Source organism: Salvia splendens, chromosome 4 (genome assembly GCF_004379255.2).
Source record: "Salvia splendens isolate huo1 chromosome 4, SspV2, whole genome shotgun sequence".
In the NCBI taxonomy this organism is placed as follows: domain Eukaryota; kingdom Viridiplantae; phylum Streptophyta; class Magnoliopsida; order Lamiales; family Lamiaceae; genus Salvia; species Salvia splendens.
The window spans coordinates 9911930-9931907 of record NC_056035.1 but is presented as its reverse complement, the minus strand read 5'-3'; the positions used below and the strand labels follow the sequence as shown (position 1 = coordinate 9931907).

Below are 19978 nucleotides of genomic sequence, written 5' to 3'. Positions count from 1 at the left end.
AATTGGCTGTAACGTCAAAGTTCACGACTCTTCCGCCCAATTTTTTACTATTTGATACTACAAATTATTATAAGTTCGGCCGAAGTTGGTAGCAGCTAATGCCCACATGCGAATAAAATCTATGACAAGAAACTTAAAAATCCAAAAGAGACTCCAAAACAATGTTTCTAGTCAACAGTAAGAAAAGTGGTACTGTATTGTGGCTGCGAAAATAATACTGAGTCACATATGCGATGCAAATTGAACAGAAACATGAAAGATTTTCTTTACACATTCTGCATAGCAAGTAAGAAGCAAAATCCATATACTGACTTACAATAGTAGTTCCAACTCTCCAACATATTGGAAGATAATAAAACCAATGTCTGATAAAATTCCCTGAAGTTAAACATGTTTGCTTTTATGAAAATAACACACAGAAATGAAAAGATTGAAATTTTCCCTGAGTTTTATGAGGGAGATCTAACTTCAAACCAGAGTTGGAAGTTTGGTCGAAACACTAATCATGGTAGCCACCCTGATATGTAGTTATTCACACTATGCCCTGCTGCTGCACCTGTTATTGGATCGGTATGGTACCTGAAAATATTCAATAGGTTCTTCTCTCACATTTCACCAAGATAATGGAATTTTGTAATAATTCCTATATATTCAATGTTGTCTGGTGTATATGATCGAGCAATTTAGCAACCATGTTGTATAGAAATCGACCTAGTTTTCATCTGGAACTTCTGTCAGTGCAACATGTAAAAAAAGTCCATACTTATTTATGGAAGCAATGGATTAGATAGCATTTCCACACTGCAATCATGCTATTTCATTAGGCAAATATGCTCCAACCTAAGAGATTATTCCAAAAAATCAACATTATATGGAATTTCGCCACTCCCTCTCTCTCTCAAGCACACACACACACACACACGTATTCTGTGATATTCATGCAGAGTAGACAGATATATGAAGATGTATAATTATAAATTGGTTGAGATCTTACCCAATTTGTAGAGTGGGTTCACATTCCAAAGGATGGAAAAATCCATCAGCTTGAGGTTGGTGTTGGGGTTGTCTTCCATACCCAACATCTTGAGCATTTTGGTTCCAAGTCAAGGTCATCTGGTTTCCCTCCATCAACTACAAAAAAACCTCACAACAATTAATCCAGAATTCCAGTTCCAAACATATATCCTAAAAGATCTTCTATATGCTCTCTTGCAAATTGTTGAACATATAAATGCTGCATGCTCAAGTTAAAATCAAGCTACTTTCGCTTAAAAAAGATTGAAAAGAGTTCAGGTTTTATGAAAATAATGCCAAAGGTGGCGGTTATAAAAACAAAATTTTAAGCCCTTGATTCAAAAACAGATATGCATACCCGTTGTTTCAAACTCTTGTTAGCTTCATTGAGGGCATGCTCCTAACCATGCAGAAAACCAAAATAAGATACAAACAGTGTGATTTTTTGAAACATGATTGAAGTTCGATGAGTAGAAACCTTGTTTTGAAGATCTTGGAGAGTGTCCAGCATTGCTTGAGTCTGCAAACACCCCATGCACACAGTCAATATAACATTGCCATCTTCTTCAATTAAGACAAGTATATACGTATTTATTTTACCCGTGTTGATCTGATCTGCTTCAGTGACATATCAAGCTGCCTTTCAAGTGATTCGAGCTCCTTGCTGTTCAAAGGCCCAAGTTCCTCACCAAGAAGGTTCCTGAGCGATCATATAAACTAATTACCTCTTCCCGTTTCTGTTAATGCAATATTATCTATATATCCCAAACCTTTGAGTACGCTGTAGGGCTTCATAGCGTGCTTTAAGCTTCAAATATTCCTGCTGGCTGCTCAGTTCCTATCATCATCACACCAAATGAAATATCTCAAACAGTCATATTTCTTTGCCATATATAATATCACTAAATGATACAATCACAATTCACAAATTAGTTTTTAAAAGGGCAAAAGAATAATTATTGGTCTGAAAGTGGTTAAGGTGCACTCCATCTCCATGTATTTAGGGTTTTCAACTTTCTCTATGAAACAAAAGGGTGCAAGCCTATGTGGACTGTGGTGGCGTTAATAGGACTTTTTTTCCAGGAAATCGAGTGTTGCTTTAATTTGTTGTTCTAGCAATTCCAACTTATACAACTATATTTGATAATTTAAAAGGTTTAGAAGATAAGTTTATTCATGATCAAAACTCTTTTGCACAACAAATTCTTCTTTATGGAACATATAAAATTCTTCAAAATCATATTTTTATTGTATGTTCTGTCCCACAACTATTTAGCTACTCAAATATGTGTACAAATTTTGCTAAACTAACTATATCCTTTATTTAAACGATCTAAGACCAATCAAATAGTCATTGGACTTGAAGATTTAACGATCTAATTTCTACCTGTCGCATTCAATTATAATTTAATTTAATAGATAATGATTATGTTATTTATTACTTATGTATTTTGATATTAAATAAGATCTTTGGTGTTTGTGTTTAAAGTTAGTTAAAGAGCAATTCATCTAGTTTAGAAAATGATTCTTATAAGAAGTGGATGATGCATGTATATTAAAAAGATAATACTATATCACATTCTAGTATTCTACCAATTTAATACATGTTCTATCATATCATCAAAAAGAGAAAATATGAAAAAACATAATGATTACAAGGCATCCCGAAAATATGGAATAATGATTAAAAAACACACCCTAAAAATATGTAAATAATATGGATATTGGACTAAGTCCAGATAGGATAAACCTAATAGAACCTCACGAATGGAAACGATCTAATTATCACCTCATTTTAAGACAAATCTAAAGGACTTTTGGACTAAATTTATCAAACATTCATCATGAAAATATCTCTCTTCCAAGAAAATTCCTCCCATTTGATTTTCTTGACAAGTTTTTAACCAAGTCATGGTTTTTATTATGAAAGGGCATGAGCCTCTGGAAATGGAGACGCTGCTATTGATTGGAAGAGCAGGCAGAACTTCACAAGCCATCTCTTAATACTAGTCCAGTTGCTTAAGGTTTTAGGCTTTTTGGTGTCCAAATAGACTAACTTTGTGAGGCTTTTCTTGATTTTAAACAACTCATGTTCAATCAAGATTGACTACATTATGATATGAGTTACTTTATAAAAAGTCTTAGCTATTTTGGATTAGAATGCTAGTTAAGTGAAACAAAGGTAATACCAGTGCCTCTCTTGTGGATACACTTGTGTCTGGAGCTCCGTAGTTGCACTTCTGATATCTTTCCAGAGTCTTGAGCATGCTACTACACTCACAATTAATAAATGTCAATAGTCTAATTAGATTTCTTTGACATGCTATACTCTTGCTAAAACAATCTTTATTCTCTCAGTAATCCATGAATTTCATCATAACAAACAAGTACATAAGAGGGAGAGCCTTAAATTGTCCTAAAAATATTTGAGATATTTGAGTTTGGAGTATAATCCATTGTCCATAGGAAAATATGGAGCAACCCTTTGGTTTGTCAGGAATACAATCTGCAAAATTAGCCGAGTGAAAAGTGACACATCCAGAAAATTAAATAAAGTGTAAGTAATACATAATAATGAGATAGAACCTCCATATAACTGGATATAAGACTGTATTGATCTAAACAAGACTCCAAAACTAAAAAAGATGGTTTCTTTGAACTCTAATATTTTCTGTTTGGACTTTGCTTTAAAATAAAATAATGCATAAGATCTGAGAGTGGAAGAGGAGAGAGAGAAGATATGCATGAATTCTATAATTTGGAAGGGTTTAAATTCCTATCTTCAATTCCAAAATAAACCCTAGCTGGAGGAAAATTCACAAAGAAAAGGGGGAAATCAGAGAAGCATTGCTCAGAGAGTTGATGATCTCGTACCATTAGCACGGAACGAAAAGCTCTCAGCTTAATCGTGTCTGCTGTAATCTACTTCATTTTGGCAAAGTTTTTGTATTCGAACAATATGAGAGATTTATATTTTCTTCCGTTAGAAGATCATTGGAGATTTCTCCATGAAAAAAAGAGAAATTAAAACAAGAGCAAGAGAAAGAGAAAGAGAAAGAGAAATAGAAAGATTCAACACACGCATACAAACCCTAGGGGGAAAATCCCAAAAATTCACGACAAATTATGCTCTTATGAGGCATTTATCATCAGTCATGAATTTAAAGGAGTTCCTGAAATGAAATTTTGAATCTTAGAAAAAGAGAGATGAAAGAAGAATCTAAAAAAGGAGGGGAAAGCAGATTTAAAGGGGAAAGAGGAGAAAAGATTGAATTGAATGAATAAAATGAGATGTAGATCGGAGTGAAAAACACAAAAATGTGAAAATTGCAAAAGAGAGAGAAAGGTGCAGAAAACTGAACACGAATATAGAAATGATCTTCTTTTGATGGTTTCCTCTTGCAGATCTAACAAAACGAGGAAGCAGAGAGGGCTATAGACCTCAAAAACATTCACAGAAACGGCAAAGAAGCCCCCTCCTCCGAAAGTATTGAATATATTGAAGAAGAAAAGGGTGAAACATGAAATAGGCGTTGGAAGCGCAGAGAAATGTTTGGTTGAGTTAGTTTTACATACCTAGAGCTACTGCAAAACTCGTACAGCTTTCCTCTATTGGAGAAGATAATCAGAGCAACCTCAGCGTCACATAGAACCGAAAGCTCATACGCTTTCTTCAAAAGTCCATTCCTCCGCTTTGCAAAAGTCACCTGCCTGTTGATCTTGTTCTCTATCCTCTTCAGCTCAACTCTCCCTCTCCCCATTTCTCACTACTCTCTTTAATTTCTTTCTCCCCCCTCCTTTATAATCACCATCAATAACTCAATTATACTAACTAATTCATTTCTCTTCCTTTTTCAAATCCTATGTACGTATTAATTTTGTATCATTATTGAGCCTTTTTTTGTGATAGTATTATCATACTTACAAATACTACTACTACTACTACTACAATTCATTGTGGTCCAATACATAAGGTGCATGGTGAAAGCTGATGTATTTAGGTTTTGATCCAACGGTTAGAAATGGGGGGTGATGAAATCTTGAAAAGCAAGCAACATCACTAGGCCCTTTTCTTAATAGGACAATGAGTATTAATAAGTGCCACGCGTCAACATATGGATACAAACAAACGTTATTCACGAGCCATATTAGTCTAGATGGGAATATTTTACAAATTTGATATTCGGAATTGACCTTCTAATTCGACTAGATATTTAGGCGATATTGGGTTCAATGTCCAGTCTCGTTTTTCAATCGTGTTTCAGTTTCAATGTTTGCAATGACGGTTTGATATTTAGAGTAATTTAGGTTTAGAAATTGAAAATATCTCCTTTTGTTTGATGAATTTTTGATTGATATGAATATATGAATATTTTTGTGCTTAGTTTGAGTAATGAACTTTTCTCCACGTATGCCCACAACCTATGTTTTTTCTTAAATAAACAAACATATAAATTAGCATAACTTGTTTTCTTGCTTCCTTGCTTGGGTGGTTTACACATTTATGAATTTCTACTTATAAAGGAGGTTGGATGTGAACAATCAATGCTAGCTCAAATTGAACTCATTAATGTGTTTCAATCAAATTTATATATGTCGTCGAATTTCAAGAATATTCCTAATATATTAATCGAAATCATGGTTCAAACTAAACGATGTGGGTGAAAGTCCTTTGTCACATTCAAAGTGGCAGGTCGAGTCCAAGAAATTGGTGAAACTTGGTGGGGCTCTCAACAGAGAATGAAGCATTATCTATGCAACTCTCCATTAGTGATTAAATGTTTCACTTCGGTGTAGTACAAATTTTAAGAAATGTAAAAGAGAAAGAAAAATAGATGAAAAATTTAATAGAATAAGGAAATAGATATGGTTTTGTTCGGGTATATTTGAAGAGGGAATTTTATCATCGATCCTGTGTTTCCGGTGCGGTGCGTCCAATGGAACATTGCTTTTTCAGAAATTACAAAAAAATTAGTTTCAATCATGCTATGAGAAACCTTTTGCATACTGAACTAATTAATCATAAAATAAGTTTAGGCGAGAAACCTTTGCATACCATAAATTAACTCATTTAACAACTAATTCAGTCACTCTGCTCCCTTAACTACTACGAGGACATGCTCGCCTTTAATAGGCAAATTAAATTAGTAGGAGTATTATTTTGGAGTACTACGTATCACTTAACTACTTGCACGAATTGGAAAGGAAGCTATCACTTCAAAGTTTATGATACCTACCTATTTAAACTCATTTTGTATTGCACATATTAAAAATAAATTAATTACGTCTTCTTAAGATTACTTTACACTAGATCATCAAGCATTCTCCGATTAGGCTAAATAAATTAGCCAGTAGTTCCCTTTGCATATAACATTTCATATATGCAGTTTCAGATGAAACACAATTATATTATTTTGATGCAACGAATAATGTGCAAAACTTAACAATTAATGCTCTGTTGCTACATTACTGAACAATATCTTACTTCCCTCTTTCTAATTTTCTTTAATTTTATGTAGATGACTTTGCTATCATTTGTTATTTTGTTTGGTTTAGACAAGATTTTACGTGACAAATGACTCTTCTTTTATATACTACTCTTATTACCAATAGAATTAGCTGTATACGTGTGGTAGCTGGAGGGTTAAGGGACGAAACATATCGTAATTAGAATGATTAAATAAAATACACTTTGTTATAGTTAGTATACAGAAGATAACATAATTGCAGTTTTAATGTACTCCCTCTGTTCCATAGTGTAGGCAATTGAAACATAAAAATAAATATAATAATATCTCACATCGGTGTACACAAAGAGCTTAATCCACTATATAAGTTTCATGGGCCTCTCCTCCTATCACCAATTGGTTTTAGGATGGAACTCATGGATTTCTATCACATAGTCATTTTGTCATTTTGGTACGTTTCATAGTAATAGAGTCATTTCTCTTTTTAGTAAAAGTCAACATATTTCTCCACACCTATTTTATTCTCTCTACCTTTGTTAATTTCTACTTTATTCTCCATTTATTTAACTCACCTAACACAATTTTCTTAATTTTCATGCCGAAAATAAACACATCCATTACTATGAAACGGAGGGAATAGCATTTATTGTTATATTTTTAGAAACACGTTTATTGCATCATGATAAACTAAGTTCAACTGTTCAAGAAACAAAGCAGTAGTACATTATATTTTGAGGCAAAACTTAAGAGGGTCAATTAGGATCTATATTACATTAAGTGACAATTGATAATAAATAATAATTCCTCCATTATACTTTAAATGACACATTTCTTATTCAGCATTAAATATGTAATGTTGTTTTGAGAGTTAATTAACGAGAGAACAACATATGAGAGAAAAAAGTAGATGGAATGGTATTTCCATATTAGGAAATGTATCAATTTAAGTTGAAGTTCCAAAAAAGAAAATATACAGTACTCCCTCTATCCTAAAAGAATATGCACTTTGGGGTCAATACGGGTTTTAAAGTAGAATTAGTAAAGTAAGAGAGAGGTAGAGAGAAAAAATAATTAAAGTATTGTTAGTGGAGAATGAGTCACATCATAACTTTTCAAAATTAGAAAGTGCACATATTCTTGTGGGATAGAGAGAGTACTACTTTGAATGCGACAAATGAAGTATAGTAATAGTTGCCACCAACTTAATTTCAATAAAATATAATCAATTTTCAGTTTAAGACATAAAATGCCCTTAATTTTAGCTAAACCCTAATCCTAGTGTGAATTCAGTTAAATTATACTACGCGTACCGAATGTTGCGCGCAAAGTGCGGAGCTCGGTTAGATGTGGTACTCTTCGTATGAATTGACTGAATTTGCATGTCACGCGCTACGTTTGTAATAAGTATTTGTTTTTATTCTTGTACATATATTTAGTTTTTCCGCTTTAGCAATGCTTGTGAGTTCGACGTGGATATTGATTTTGAAATTAAAATAAAGTTTTAACTGCATTGTATATAAATCTATTGGATTTAAATACACCCCAACTCACCCATTTTTTAATATTTTCTATTTTTGTTCTGTTTTATACTCCTTTAAGGTTCAGTTTTTTTGTTTTATTGCAATTTTCGTTCTTATTTTCTTTCATACTTTTTGCTAACATTTTAATTTCATTAGCATACGAATTTGATTTATATATATATATATATATATATATATATATATATATATATATATATATATATATATATATATATATATATATATGAAAGCAATTACGGAGTAGTATATAAATTTAATTTAAAATCTTAAAATTTTATTTTTAATGAATTTCATATTTTAAATTAAATATTTTATTAATTTAATTAAAAATTAAAATATATCATAACTAAAAATAATTAAAAATAAACAATGATAAAAATATGGGAGTATGAACAGTTAATGGAAATGAAGACGAGTTGTGTGTGTTGTTTATTAAGATATGGCGTAAAAAAGTGTTGTGGGACCATTAATAGTTAACAAAAGAAATGTTTTAGTGATATACTCCGTAGTTGTGAATGTCTTAATAGGGGGAAAGTGTATTACTGTATTTTGTTTATTGTAAAAATGATAAGATATATTTATTTTTTTTAAGTACCAACTCAGTTTGCTTTGATTTATAATTAAGAGGGGTTAATTTTGAATAGATATATATTTGCGACTATAATTTTGACAAGATTTATTATATACAACGTAATGTGTAAAATGTGAGATTTTTTATTTATATTTTGGTTTACCTTTATATTAATTTCACAAATCTTACTCTAAATTATTTACTATAAATATATTATTTAAGTAAAGAACAATGTCACTAAAATTGAATTTATAGGCCTTTCAAAAGAAATTGAAGTAGCGATTCTAAATAATAATAAAAATATAACAAAAAAGAAGAAAAACTGGGGAAATTGATAGAAACCAAAACAACAAGGAAGGTAACTAGTAAATTATTTAATATAGAGTATGAGTTTATAGTCAATTATCCATTATATAATAACGTGATAGCGATTCCTATAGCGATTTTGAGCGATGCGTAACAACTCAAATATTGCACTAAATCATACACTAATCAATATAGAAGAATAATATACGTATTACTTAGTGTGGCATTTAGTACGAATTACGTACAAAGGTTAGTGTCGAAATCAACAAACTTAATTGGTCGCGTCTTCTTAATTTGTGCTAGTTTGATTGAGCAACTTTTTCTTTGCTTGTCCGATTATATGTGAAGGTAATGTTTTTTTTTCCTTTTGATTTTTTTCTACTTTGTGTTTAATTACTAGTAGTGGCGGTTTACCACTTGAGATCACCTATGCGATTTCATACTCCATCTCGTACTACAAACATATAAACACGACATGTTTGTGTGTATATAGTAGGAGATGGAGTAGGAAATGACATAGATAGTCCTCATTGGCTTTTTACCGGCTTCCTGGTTGGATTTTGGCTGGCCACCTTGACGGGTATCTACAAATAAAAATAAGTCAAAAAATTTAATTGCATAAATAAATACATTAAAAGATAATTTCATTTTTGTGCACTAAATATATTTCAACAGCAAGATTATATTAATTATTGGATTATAGTACAATTTGAGACAAATAAAAGAGGAGATGAGTTAACAGCATATAGTAGCATGATAATATAGATCTAGCTTCTAGTATAAAAACTCATCAAATGTTTATATATACCTTCAAAATGCTTTTTTCATCACCCAAGGCGCGAAGGCCTAATTAAGATATATAATTATGGGTTTATGTTAAAATGACAATACTATTTAAGATGACACTGTACCACCAAAGGCAACCATTAGATTTAGGAACAGATTCAATCTTAGTCTGACACGTGGCAGACGTGCTTGCCTATGTATCGTAGATTGCTTGATTATCTTTGATTTCGTATCGCTCATTGTTTGATACCATTTGCCGAGTTGTTTGTCTATGTATCGCAGAATACTTGTATGTATCGTAGATTGTTTGCCCAGATTATCATTTTAACTATGGTGTCACCATAGTGCTTTGATTTCGTATCTAATATTGCTTGGAACCATATAACGAATTGCTTGTCTATGTATCACATATTACTTACATGTGTATTGCAGATTGCATGTTACTTGTTGTCATGTTATCACTTTAAGAGTGGTGTCACCCTAACGCACCCCAGTAATCATGTTATATATATATGTGTGTGTGATCAAATACTAACTAAGTTACACTAATAACTAATAACTAATATCAATTTTGTATGTTAAAAATATCAACACAAAGACATAAATTTATCAATCTTGTTGTGTTGATAAACTTATGTCTTTGTGTTGATATTTAAATTTACATGTTATATTGATATAATTATGTCTTTGTGTTGATAATTTTAATACAGGAAATTGAAAGTTATTAGTTATTACTGCAAATTAGTTAGCACACTAACGCAACCCTATATGTATATATATTCGCATTATTTTGGTATACAGATTTTGAAAATTATATTTTATGTGTGAATACGGTACTCCATAGAGTCTAGTTTAAATTTTTATGGGTAAAAATATTCTCTACTTCAAAATAGGCCACTTATAGTACGACGGATTAAATAGGAATGGGAGTCGCTTTTATATGCACATTCTGTAAAAAATCATGGATTAAATATGCCCGGTCAATGGATTTTGACCAAATAATAAATGTGACGAGACATTTAATTTTGTGAAATTAAATGACATAGCGTCGATCTACATTTTACGTAGGTAAATGTAGTATATTCACTTTCTCAAATCCGATTTCCGGTGAGTGAGAAATAGTGGATTAAAGTTGGGCATAATTAGCTTTTAATTAAAGCTTGGAGATGGAGCTTAGGGAATAATTAACTAGTGTTAATTATCCCACATTGGAGGATTAACACATCTTTAATGTGTATAAATTAAGTGACTTTATGTTACTTAATAATTATAGTGGACCAAGATGGGTGAAAGAGCCCACACGCGCGCACACGCGCGCGCCGCCGCCGCCCGCCCGCCCGAGCCCGTGCCCGTGCTCGTGCTCGTGGTCGCGGGCGCGGGCCGCGGGCCTCGGGCCTCGGGCCTCGGGCCCGGGCCCGAGCCCGATCCCGAGCCCGATCCCGATCTCGATCCCGATCTCGATCTTGATCTTGGACTTGGACTTGGACTTGGACTTGGACTTGGACTTGGATCTTGGCAATTGGTCTTTGGGCTTGGTGCTTGGCCCAAACTATTCTTTTTGGACCACCGCCGAGTCAGCAATCCAAGTGGCTTGACACGTCGTCAAGCGAGGCACAGTCACGGTTGCCACGTGAGAAATCCACACGCTCCACACACGGATGGCACACTCCTGCCACACGTCTGTAACCGACGTCGGTTACGAATTGCCATGATGACAGCCATCATGGCTGTTGACCCCCTGCAGTGGACTGAGCCTATAAATAGGCCAGCCATTCCATGCATCACTACACAATTCAAAAAGCATTCTGCATCATAAGCTCTCTCCCTCTCCCTGCATAGTTTTTTCTGTCGAAGCTCTGCCCTCTCCTCCATCCAGTTCGCCGGAGCTCTGTTGATTGCGGTGCTGCATCAATAGAGACGTAGCCGTTTTACCTTTGGGGACGACACGCCAAACCGAAGAGCACTACCGGGGCGTATCTCGTCTTGCGGGAAGAGGCCTCCTCGACTCGGCTAATCACACTGGTTTAGTAGTTTCGATTATACGTTGTATTTTTAAGTTCAGTTCTTCCTTTCCTTTCTTTTGGGTTGTATTACGCCCGGTAGTTATCTTTGTAATCCCAGAAACCAACAATCGCAAGACGAGATAACTTGCCTTTGAAGGAATTTGGACTTCTAAACTGAACTAAAACTTTCGAAATATTAAAACACCTTTGCTGGAGATGTCTACCGACTCCAACACCGCCGCTGCCACCACCGCCGCCGCCATTCCCTCCACCATGGCGACCACTGGACCGGTCAACACTTCATCGATTCCCTCGATGATGCCAACTCCTGGCTTCCCAGCCGCTTCATCCACCGTCCCTTGGGTTTGGGACAACCCCTTCGGGGCGTCCACTGGTTCCACCTTTGGTGGTTCGGTTGGTTCCACTTTTAGTGGTTCCTTCGGATCCTTTAATGGATCGAGTGTTGGTGCCTTCGGGCTCAATACTAGTGTTGGATCTTTCGGGATCAACACGAATGCTGGGGCCTTCGGGTCTCATGCGGGTGCTAGTCCCTTCGGGGCTGGTACGACCATGGCGGGCTCTATGCCCAACATGAATGGTGGGGGCTCTATGCCCAACCAAGTTGTTGGCTCCTTCGGGGGCAACGGAATTGGTTCCTTCCAAGGACCAACTGCGGCACCTTTGGCACCAAGAATGATGCCACCTGCCGAGAAGCCACCAAAGTTTGGAGGATCTGACTTCAAGCGGTGGTACCAGAAGATGTTGTTCTACTTGACAACATTGGGCGTCGCCAACTTCCTCACGGAGAACGAGCCGCCCGCGCCAAGCGACCAAGAGACTAGGCTCGAAGTCATGGCGGACTATGAAGCTTGGAGAAAAGGGGATTATCTATGTAAAAACTTTATTTTAAGTGCATTAGATGATAGCCTCTATAATGTATACTCCAATGTAACCACATCTAAACAAATGTGGGAAAACCTAGAAAAGAAGTATAGCATAGATAATGCTGCAGGGACGGAACAAGTTGTAGCATCCAAGTTTATGGACTACAAAATGGTCGACTCTCGACCCGTCATGGAGCAAGTCCAAGAGCTCCAAATGATCATCCACTCATTAGTGGCTGAAGGGATGACCTTGCCCGATAAGTTCCTAAGGTGCACGATCATTGACAAGCTCCCTCCAAGTTGGAAGGACTTCAAGAGTTATCTCAAGCACAAGCGAAAGCAGATGACCCTTGAAGACTTGATCGTGAAGTTGCGCATTGAGGCCGACGTGCGCAAAAGTGATCAGAAGGCTAAAGGCTTCACCCCAAATGAAGCCAAAGCCAACCTGTTGGAGCGGGGCGGTCCCTCCAACAAACGCCCTCGCCCAAACCGTCCAAACGACAAAGGGAAGGGAAAGCAGCCTTCAAAGAAGTTTGAAGGCGACTGCTACAAATGTGGCAAACCGGGCCACTTTGCCAAAGACTGCCGCAGCAAGAAGAAGAAGCCGGCAGCCCACGTCGTTGAGAAGGAGTTCAAGGACTGGGATGAGAACGACCTCATTGCAGTGGTCACTGAAGAGGTTAACCTTGTTGATAACAAGGGAGGCTGGTACATCGACACCGGCGCTACTGCTCATGTTTGCTCCGACAGGAGCAAGTTTGCCTCCTACACTGCTGTTGAAGGGAGGAAGATCAACATGGGGAATCAAGCATCGTCAGAAGTCCTCGGCGTTGGCAACGTGATTCTCATGATGACGTCTGGCCTAACTATCACTTTGAAGGATGTGCTGCATGTCCCGGACATCCGCAAGAACCTAGTGTCAGGATCAATACTAGTTAATAAAGGGTTTAAACTTGTATTTGAGTCCGATAGGTTTGTCTTGTATAAGTTTGGAAAATCCATCGGAAAAGGTTATGTAACCGATGGGCTTTTCAAGCTTAGTGTAGCAACTCGAAGTGTTGCGAAGCCATTGGCCAATAAGAATAAAGCATCTACTTCCTCTTATTTGATTGAGTCTTCAAATTTGTGGCATTGTAGATTGGGACATGTAAATTCAAAAGCCATTAAAAGATTAGTAAATTTAGATTTACTAAAGGCTAATGAATTGGATATCCAAGATAAATGTGAAATTTGTCTTGAAGCAAAAATGACTAAGTTGCCGTTTCACTCGGTTGAACGAAGCACAAAACCCCTTGAATTAATTCACACGGATGTATGTGATTTAAAGATGTTGCAAACTAGAGGTGGTAAAAAGTACTTTATCACTTTCATAGATGATTGCACAAGATATTGCTACATTTATCTTTTAAGAAGCAAAGATGAAGCAATAGAGGCGTTCAAAAATTATAAGAACGAAGTTGAGAATCAACTTGGTTGTAAAATCAAAATGATTCGAAGCGATAGAGGAGGCGAATATGTAGCCCCGTTTGAGGAGTTATGCAACGCAAGTGGTATAATTCATCAAACAACTGCTCCATATTCACCACAATCCAATGGTGTTGCAGAACGCAAGAATCGAACTCTAAAAGAGATGATGAATGCACTGCTACTCAGTTCAGGATTACCACATAACATGTGGGGGGAAGCTGTTTTGACAGCAAACTATATCTTGAATAAAATCCCTCTCAAAGGAAAAGATGTTACTCCTTATGAGTTGTGGAAGGGAAGGAAGCCATCCTACAAATACCTCAAAGTGTGGGGGTGTTTGGCAAAGGTGATGGTTCCTCCGCCCAAAGAAGTTACAATCGGACCTAAGACGGTTGATTGCATCTTCATTGGATATGCACTTAACAGTAGTGCATATCGATTTGTTGTTCACAAGTCTGAAATATCGACTATCACAGTAGGAACAACAATTGAGTCGAGGAATGCTGTATTTCTCGAAAATACCTTTCCTTGCAAAGATAAGGAAAAAGTATCAACCAATTCTGAGACAAGAATTGAAGAAGCCACTAGTTCTAAACAAGTGGAAGAAGAAGCCACTAGTTCTAAATCAACAGATGCGGAACCTGAATCGCGCAAGCGTGCAAGGCCCGATCCAAAAGATACAGTACTAAGACGTGGTAATAGAGTCAGAACACCAAAAACTTTTGGTCCTGACTACATTGCTTTCATGTTGGATGAAGAACCAACATCGATAAAAGTAGCCTTTGCTGGCCCAGACGGGCTGCATTGGAGAGAAGCTGTTCAAAGCGAAATTGATTCAATTTTGCTAAACCACACATGGGTGTTGGTTGATTTGCCCGAAGGTGCTAAACCTTTAGGATGCAAATGGGTTCTTAAAAGAAAGTTTAAGGCCGATGGAACAGTTGATAAGTATAAAGCCCGATTAGTAGTAAAGGGTTTTAAACAAAAAGAAGGACATGACTTCTTCGATACCTATTCACCTGTAACAAGGATTACATCTATCCGGGTGCTTCTCGCTATTGCTGCATTGCACAATCTCGAGATTCATCAAATGGATGTAAAGACCGCGTTTCTGAATGGTGAACTAGAAGACGAAATCTACATGGAACAACCCGAAGGGTTTGTAGTACCTGGACAAGAGAAAAAGGTATGCAAGCTCGTGAAATCCCTATATGGATTGAAACAAGCGCCATTGCAATGGCACTTGAAGTTTGATAATGTGATGTTATCAAATGGGTTTAAAATCAACGAGTGCGACAAATGTGTCTACATCAAGAGCACTAATAACGGTCATGTTATAGTGTGTCTCTACGTTGATGATATGTTAATCTTGGGTAGCAACACTCAAGTAATTAACGATACAAAGGCCATGTTAAAGAGAAACTTTGACATGAAAGACATGGGTCTAGCCGATGTAATTCTTGGAATGAAGATTCTAAGAACGAATGATGGAATCATCTTAACACAATCACATTATGTTGAGAAGATATTGAATAAATTCAAAGCCTATGATGGCGCGCCGGTTAAGACTCCAATTGAACTCGACGTTCACTTGAGCAAAAACAAAGGCGAGCCCGTTGCACAAGAAGAGTATGCACGGGTCATCGGGTGCATTATGTACTTGACTAATTGCACTCGACCTGACATTGCTTGTGCCGTGAACAAGTTAAGTCGTTACACGAGCAATCCAAGCAAAGAGCATTGGAGAGCTCTTGTGAGGGTTTTGAGATATTTAAAACACACTCAAAATCTTGGGCTACACTTCTCGAGATACCCCCCGGTGCTTGAAGGGTACTGTGATGCCAATTGGATATCCGATAATAGAGACTCACTTTCAACAAGTGGATATGTCTTTACTATTGGGGGTGGTGCTGTATCGTGGAAATCCACAAAACAGACCTGTATAGCCCGATCAACAATGGAATCGGAGTTCATTGCCTTGGATAAGGCTGGTGAGGAAGCCGAGTGGCTTAAGAACTTCCTTGAAGACATTCCATGTTGGTCTAAGCCAGTGCCACCAGTGCTGATTCACTGCGATAGCCAAGCGGCTATTGGAAGGGCAAACAATGGTTTCTATAACGGTAAGTCTCGACATATACGTCGACGACATAACACCGTGAGACATTTGATCACAACAGGGGTGATTACAATTGACTATGTGAAGTCAATAGATAATCTAGCGGATCCGCTAACCAAAGGGTTAAACCGTGATCAAATGAATAAGTTGCTAGAGGGAATGGGTTTGAAATCCACAAACTAAAGAATTGTCATAGTGGTAACCCAACCATGATGACTGGAGATCCCAAGAACTTGGTTCAAAGGGACAACTAAGCTATGAGAGTTCATGGAAAAACACTCAAACTATATCTATTCCCTAGAGAGCAATAGAGTGTTGGAGAACTTGCCTCGTGGTAAAGGCTAAGTCTATGACTTTTAATGGTTCTTAAGGATCTCAAAGAGATGGAATTCTCAAAGAGACCAAGTATGGCAAGGTACTTGACTAAGAATCACCTACGTAAGTGCGAAGTGTGGTCGCTTCATAAAAAACGCACTTATGAATCCAAAGTGGTGTCCAAGACCGCAATGGACACAAAACGTGAGAACGGATGAGGTTGAGGTGTTTAAGTGTTAACACCATTGTCTCGGTGCACGCCGTGGGGGATTAGTTCAAAGCATCGCGCTACTAAGCCGCCTGTGTATCCGATGGTGTCGACTATGGAGGGTTCAAAGTCAACAACTACCTATCCTTATGCTTATATACCTCGCGAGGGTTGAGCTTGTGTCTGCATGCATATGCATTCGGCTATTTCCACTCATGTGGGGGATTGTAAAAAATCATGGATTAAATATGCCCGGTCAATGGATTTTGACCAAATAATAAATGTGACGAGACATTTAATTTTGTGAAATTAAATGACATAGCGTCGATCTACATTTTACGTAGGTAAATGTAGTATATTCACTTTCTCAAATCCGATTTCCGGTGAGTGAGAAATAGTGGATTAAAGTTGGGCATAATTAGCTTTTAATTAAAGCTTGGAGATGGAGCTTAGGGAATAATTAACTAGTGTTAATTATCCCACATTGGAGGATTAACACATCTTTAATGTGTATAAATTAAGTGACTTTATGTTACTTAATAATTATAGTGGACCAAGATGGGTGAAAGAGCCCACACGCGCGCACACGCGCGCGCCGCCGCCGCCCGCCCGCCCGAGCCCGAGCCCGTGCCCGTGCCCGTGCACGTGCTCGTGCTCGTGCTCGTGCTCGTGGTCGCGGGCGCGGGCCGCGGGCCTCGGGCCTCGGGCCTCGGGCCCGGGCCCGAGCCCGAGCCCGATCCCGAGCCCGATCCCGATCCCGATCTCGATCTTGATCTTGATCTTGGACTTGGACTTGGACTTGGACTTGGATCTTGGCAATTGGTCTTTGGGTGGTCTTTGGGCTTGGTGCTTGGCCCAAACTATTCTTTTTGGACCACCGCCGAGTCAGCAATCCAAGTGGCTTGACACGTCGTCAAGCGAGGCACAGTCACGGTTGCCACGTGAGAAATCCACACGCTCCACACACGGATGGCACACTCCTGCCACACGTCTGTAACCGACGTCGGTTACGAATTGCCATGATGACAGCCATCATGGCTGTTGACCCCCTGCAGTGGACTGAGCCTATAAATAGGCCAGCCATTCCATGCATCACTACACAATTCAAAAAGCATTCTGCATCATAAGCTCTCTCCCTCTCCCTGCATAGTTTTTTCTGTCGAAGCTCTGCCCTCTCCTCCATCCAGTTCGCCGGAGCTCTGTTGATTGCGGTGCTGCATCAATAGAGACGTAGCCGTTTTACCTTTGGGGACGACACGCCAAACCGAAGAGCACTACCGGGGCGTATCTCGTCTTGCGGGAAGAGGCCTCCTCGACTCGGCTAATCACACTGGTTTAGTAGTTTCGATTATACGTTGTATTTTTAAGTTCAGTTCTTCCTTTCCTTTCTTTTGGGTTGTATTACGCCCGGTAGTTATCTTTGTAATCCCAGAAACCAACAATTGTAAAAAATCATGGATTAAATATGCCCGGTCAATGGATTTTGACCAAATAATAAATGTGACGAGACATTTAATTTTGTGAAATTAAATGACATAGCGTCGATCTACATTTTACGTAGGTAAATGTAGTATATTCACTTTCTCAAATCCGATTTCCGGTGAGTGAGAAATAGTGGATTAAAGTTGGGCATAATTAGCTTTTAATTAAAGCTTGGAGATGGAGCTTAGGGAATAATTAACTAGTGTTAATTATCCCACATTGGAGGATTAACACATCTTTAATGTGTATAAATTAAGTGACTTTATGTTACTTAATAATTATAGTGGACCAAGATGGGTGAAAGAGCCCACACGCGCGCACACGCGCGCGCCGTCGCCGCCCGCCCGCCCGAGCCCGAGCCCGTGCCCGTGCCCGTGCACGTGCTCGTGCTCGTGCTCGTGCTCGTGGTCGCGGGCGCGGGCCGCGGGCCTCGGGCCTCGGGCCTCGGGCCCGGGCCCGAGCCCGAGCCCGATCCCGAGCCCGATCCCGATCCCGATCTCGATCTTGATCTTGATCTTGATCTTGATCTTGGACTTGGACTTGGACTTGGACTTGGACTTGGACTTGGATCTTGGCAATTGGTCTTTGGGTGGTCTTTGGGCTTGGTGCTTGGCCCAAACTATTCTTTTTGGACCACCGCCGAGTCAGCAATCCAAGTGGCTTGACACGTCGTCAAGCGAGGCACAGTCACGGTTGCCACGTGAGAAATCCACACGCTCCACACACGGATGGCACACTCCTGCCACACGTCTGTAACCGACGTCGGTTACGAATTGCCATGATGACAGCCATCATGGCTGTTGACCCCCTGCAGTGGACTGAGCCTATAAATAGGCCAGCCATTCCATGCATCACTACACAATTCAAAAAGCATTCTGCATCATAAGCTATCTCCCTCTCCCTGCATAGTTTTTTCTGTCGAAGCTCTGCCCTCTCCTCCATCCAGTTCGCCGGAGCTCTGTTGATTGCGGTGCTGCATCAATAGAGACGTAGCCGTTTTACCTTTGGGGACGACACGCCAAACCGAAGAGCACTACCGGGGCGTATCTCGTCTTGCGGGAAGAGGCCTCCTCGACTCGGCTAATCACACTGGTTTAGTAGTTTCGATTATACGTTGTATTTTTAAGTTCAGTTCTTCCTTTCCTTTCTTTTGGGTTGTATTACGCCCGGTAGTTATCTTTGTAATCCCAGAAACCAACAATCGCAAGACGAGATACGCCCCGAAGGAATTTGGACTTCTAAACTGAACTAAAACTTTCGAAATATTAAAACACCTTTGCTGGAGATGTCTACCGACTCCAACACCGCCGCTGCCACCACCGCCGCCGCCATTCCCTCCACCATGGCGACCACTGGACCGGTCAACACTTCATCGATTCCCTCGATGATGCCAACTCCTGGCTTCCCAGCCGCTTCATCCACCGTCCCTTGGGTTTGGGACAACCCCTTCGGGGCGTCCACTGGTTCCACCTTTGGTGGTTCGGTTGGTTCCACTTTTAGTGGTTCCTTCGGATCCTTTAATGGATCGAGTGTTGGTGCCTTCGGGCTCAATACTAGTGTTGGATCTTTCGGGATCAACACGAATGCTGGGGCCTTCGGGTCTCATGCGGGTGCTAGTCCCTTCGGGGCTGGTACGACCATGGCGGGCTCTATGCCCAACATGAATGGTGGGGGCTCTATGCCCAACCAAGTTGTTGGCTCCTTCGGGGGCAACGGAATTGGTTCCTTCCAAGGACCAACTGCGGCACCTTTGGCACCAAGAATGATGCCACCTGCCGAGAAGCCACCAAAGTTTGGAGGATCTGACTTCAAGCGGT

General features: G+C 38.8%; 2 protein-coding genes across 5 annotated transcripts in view; both read right to left on the bottom strand.

Annotated features, from left to right (window-relative positions):
• The window catches only part of LOC121798419 (DEAD-box ATP-dependent RNA helicase 21-like), a 794448-nt gene that overhangs the window by 195021 nt on the left and 579449 nt on the right, over positions 1–19978 (bottom strand). The window lies entirely within an intron of this gene.
• Positions 281–4937, bottom strand: LOC121798454 (agamous-like MADS-box protein AGL9 homolog). Of its 4 annotated transcripts, none has more exons than XM_042197467.1 (8): positions 4591–4937; positions 3204–3282; positions 1785–1852; positions 1615–1714; positions 1493–1534; positions 1373–1414; positions 995–1131; positions 281–579 (listed from the first exon to the last, which is right to left on the bottom strand). In XM_042197467.1, exons 1-8 carry the CDS (start codon positions 4773–4775, stop codon positions 504–506), a joined length of 729 nt encoding a protein of 242 aa, XP_042053401.1. In that variant the 5' UTR covers positions 4776–4937; the 3' UTR covers positions 281–503. The 4 variants fall into 4 exon arrangements, with proteins under 4 accessions (XP_042053401.1, XP_042053400.1, XP_042053403.1 ...); XM_042197466.1 differs by having other exon boundaries at positions 3204–3285; positions 4591–4935; XM_042197469.1 differs by lacking the exon at positions 1373–1414.

What these genes read in the sequence shown, in the direction of transcription:
- LOC121798454 (XM_042197466.1), bottom strand. Translation starts at nt 4,775, where the DNA reads ATGGGGAGAGGGAGAGTTGAGCTGAAGAGGATAGAGAACAAGATCAAC. An exon ending in TCCAAGATCTTCAAAACAAG is followed by an intron (nt 1,415 to 1,492) that starts GTTTCTACTCAT and finishes CTGCATGGTTAG; the next exon opens with GAGCATGCCCTCAATGAAGC. An exon ending in GAACCCACTCTACAAATTGG is followed by an intron (nt 580 to 994) that starts GTAAGATCTCAA and finishes GAATATTTTCAG; the next exon opens with GTACCATACCGATCCAATAA.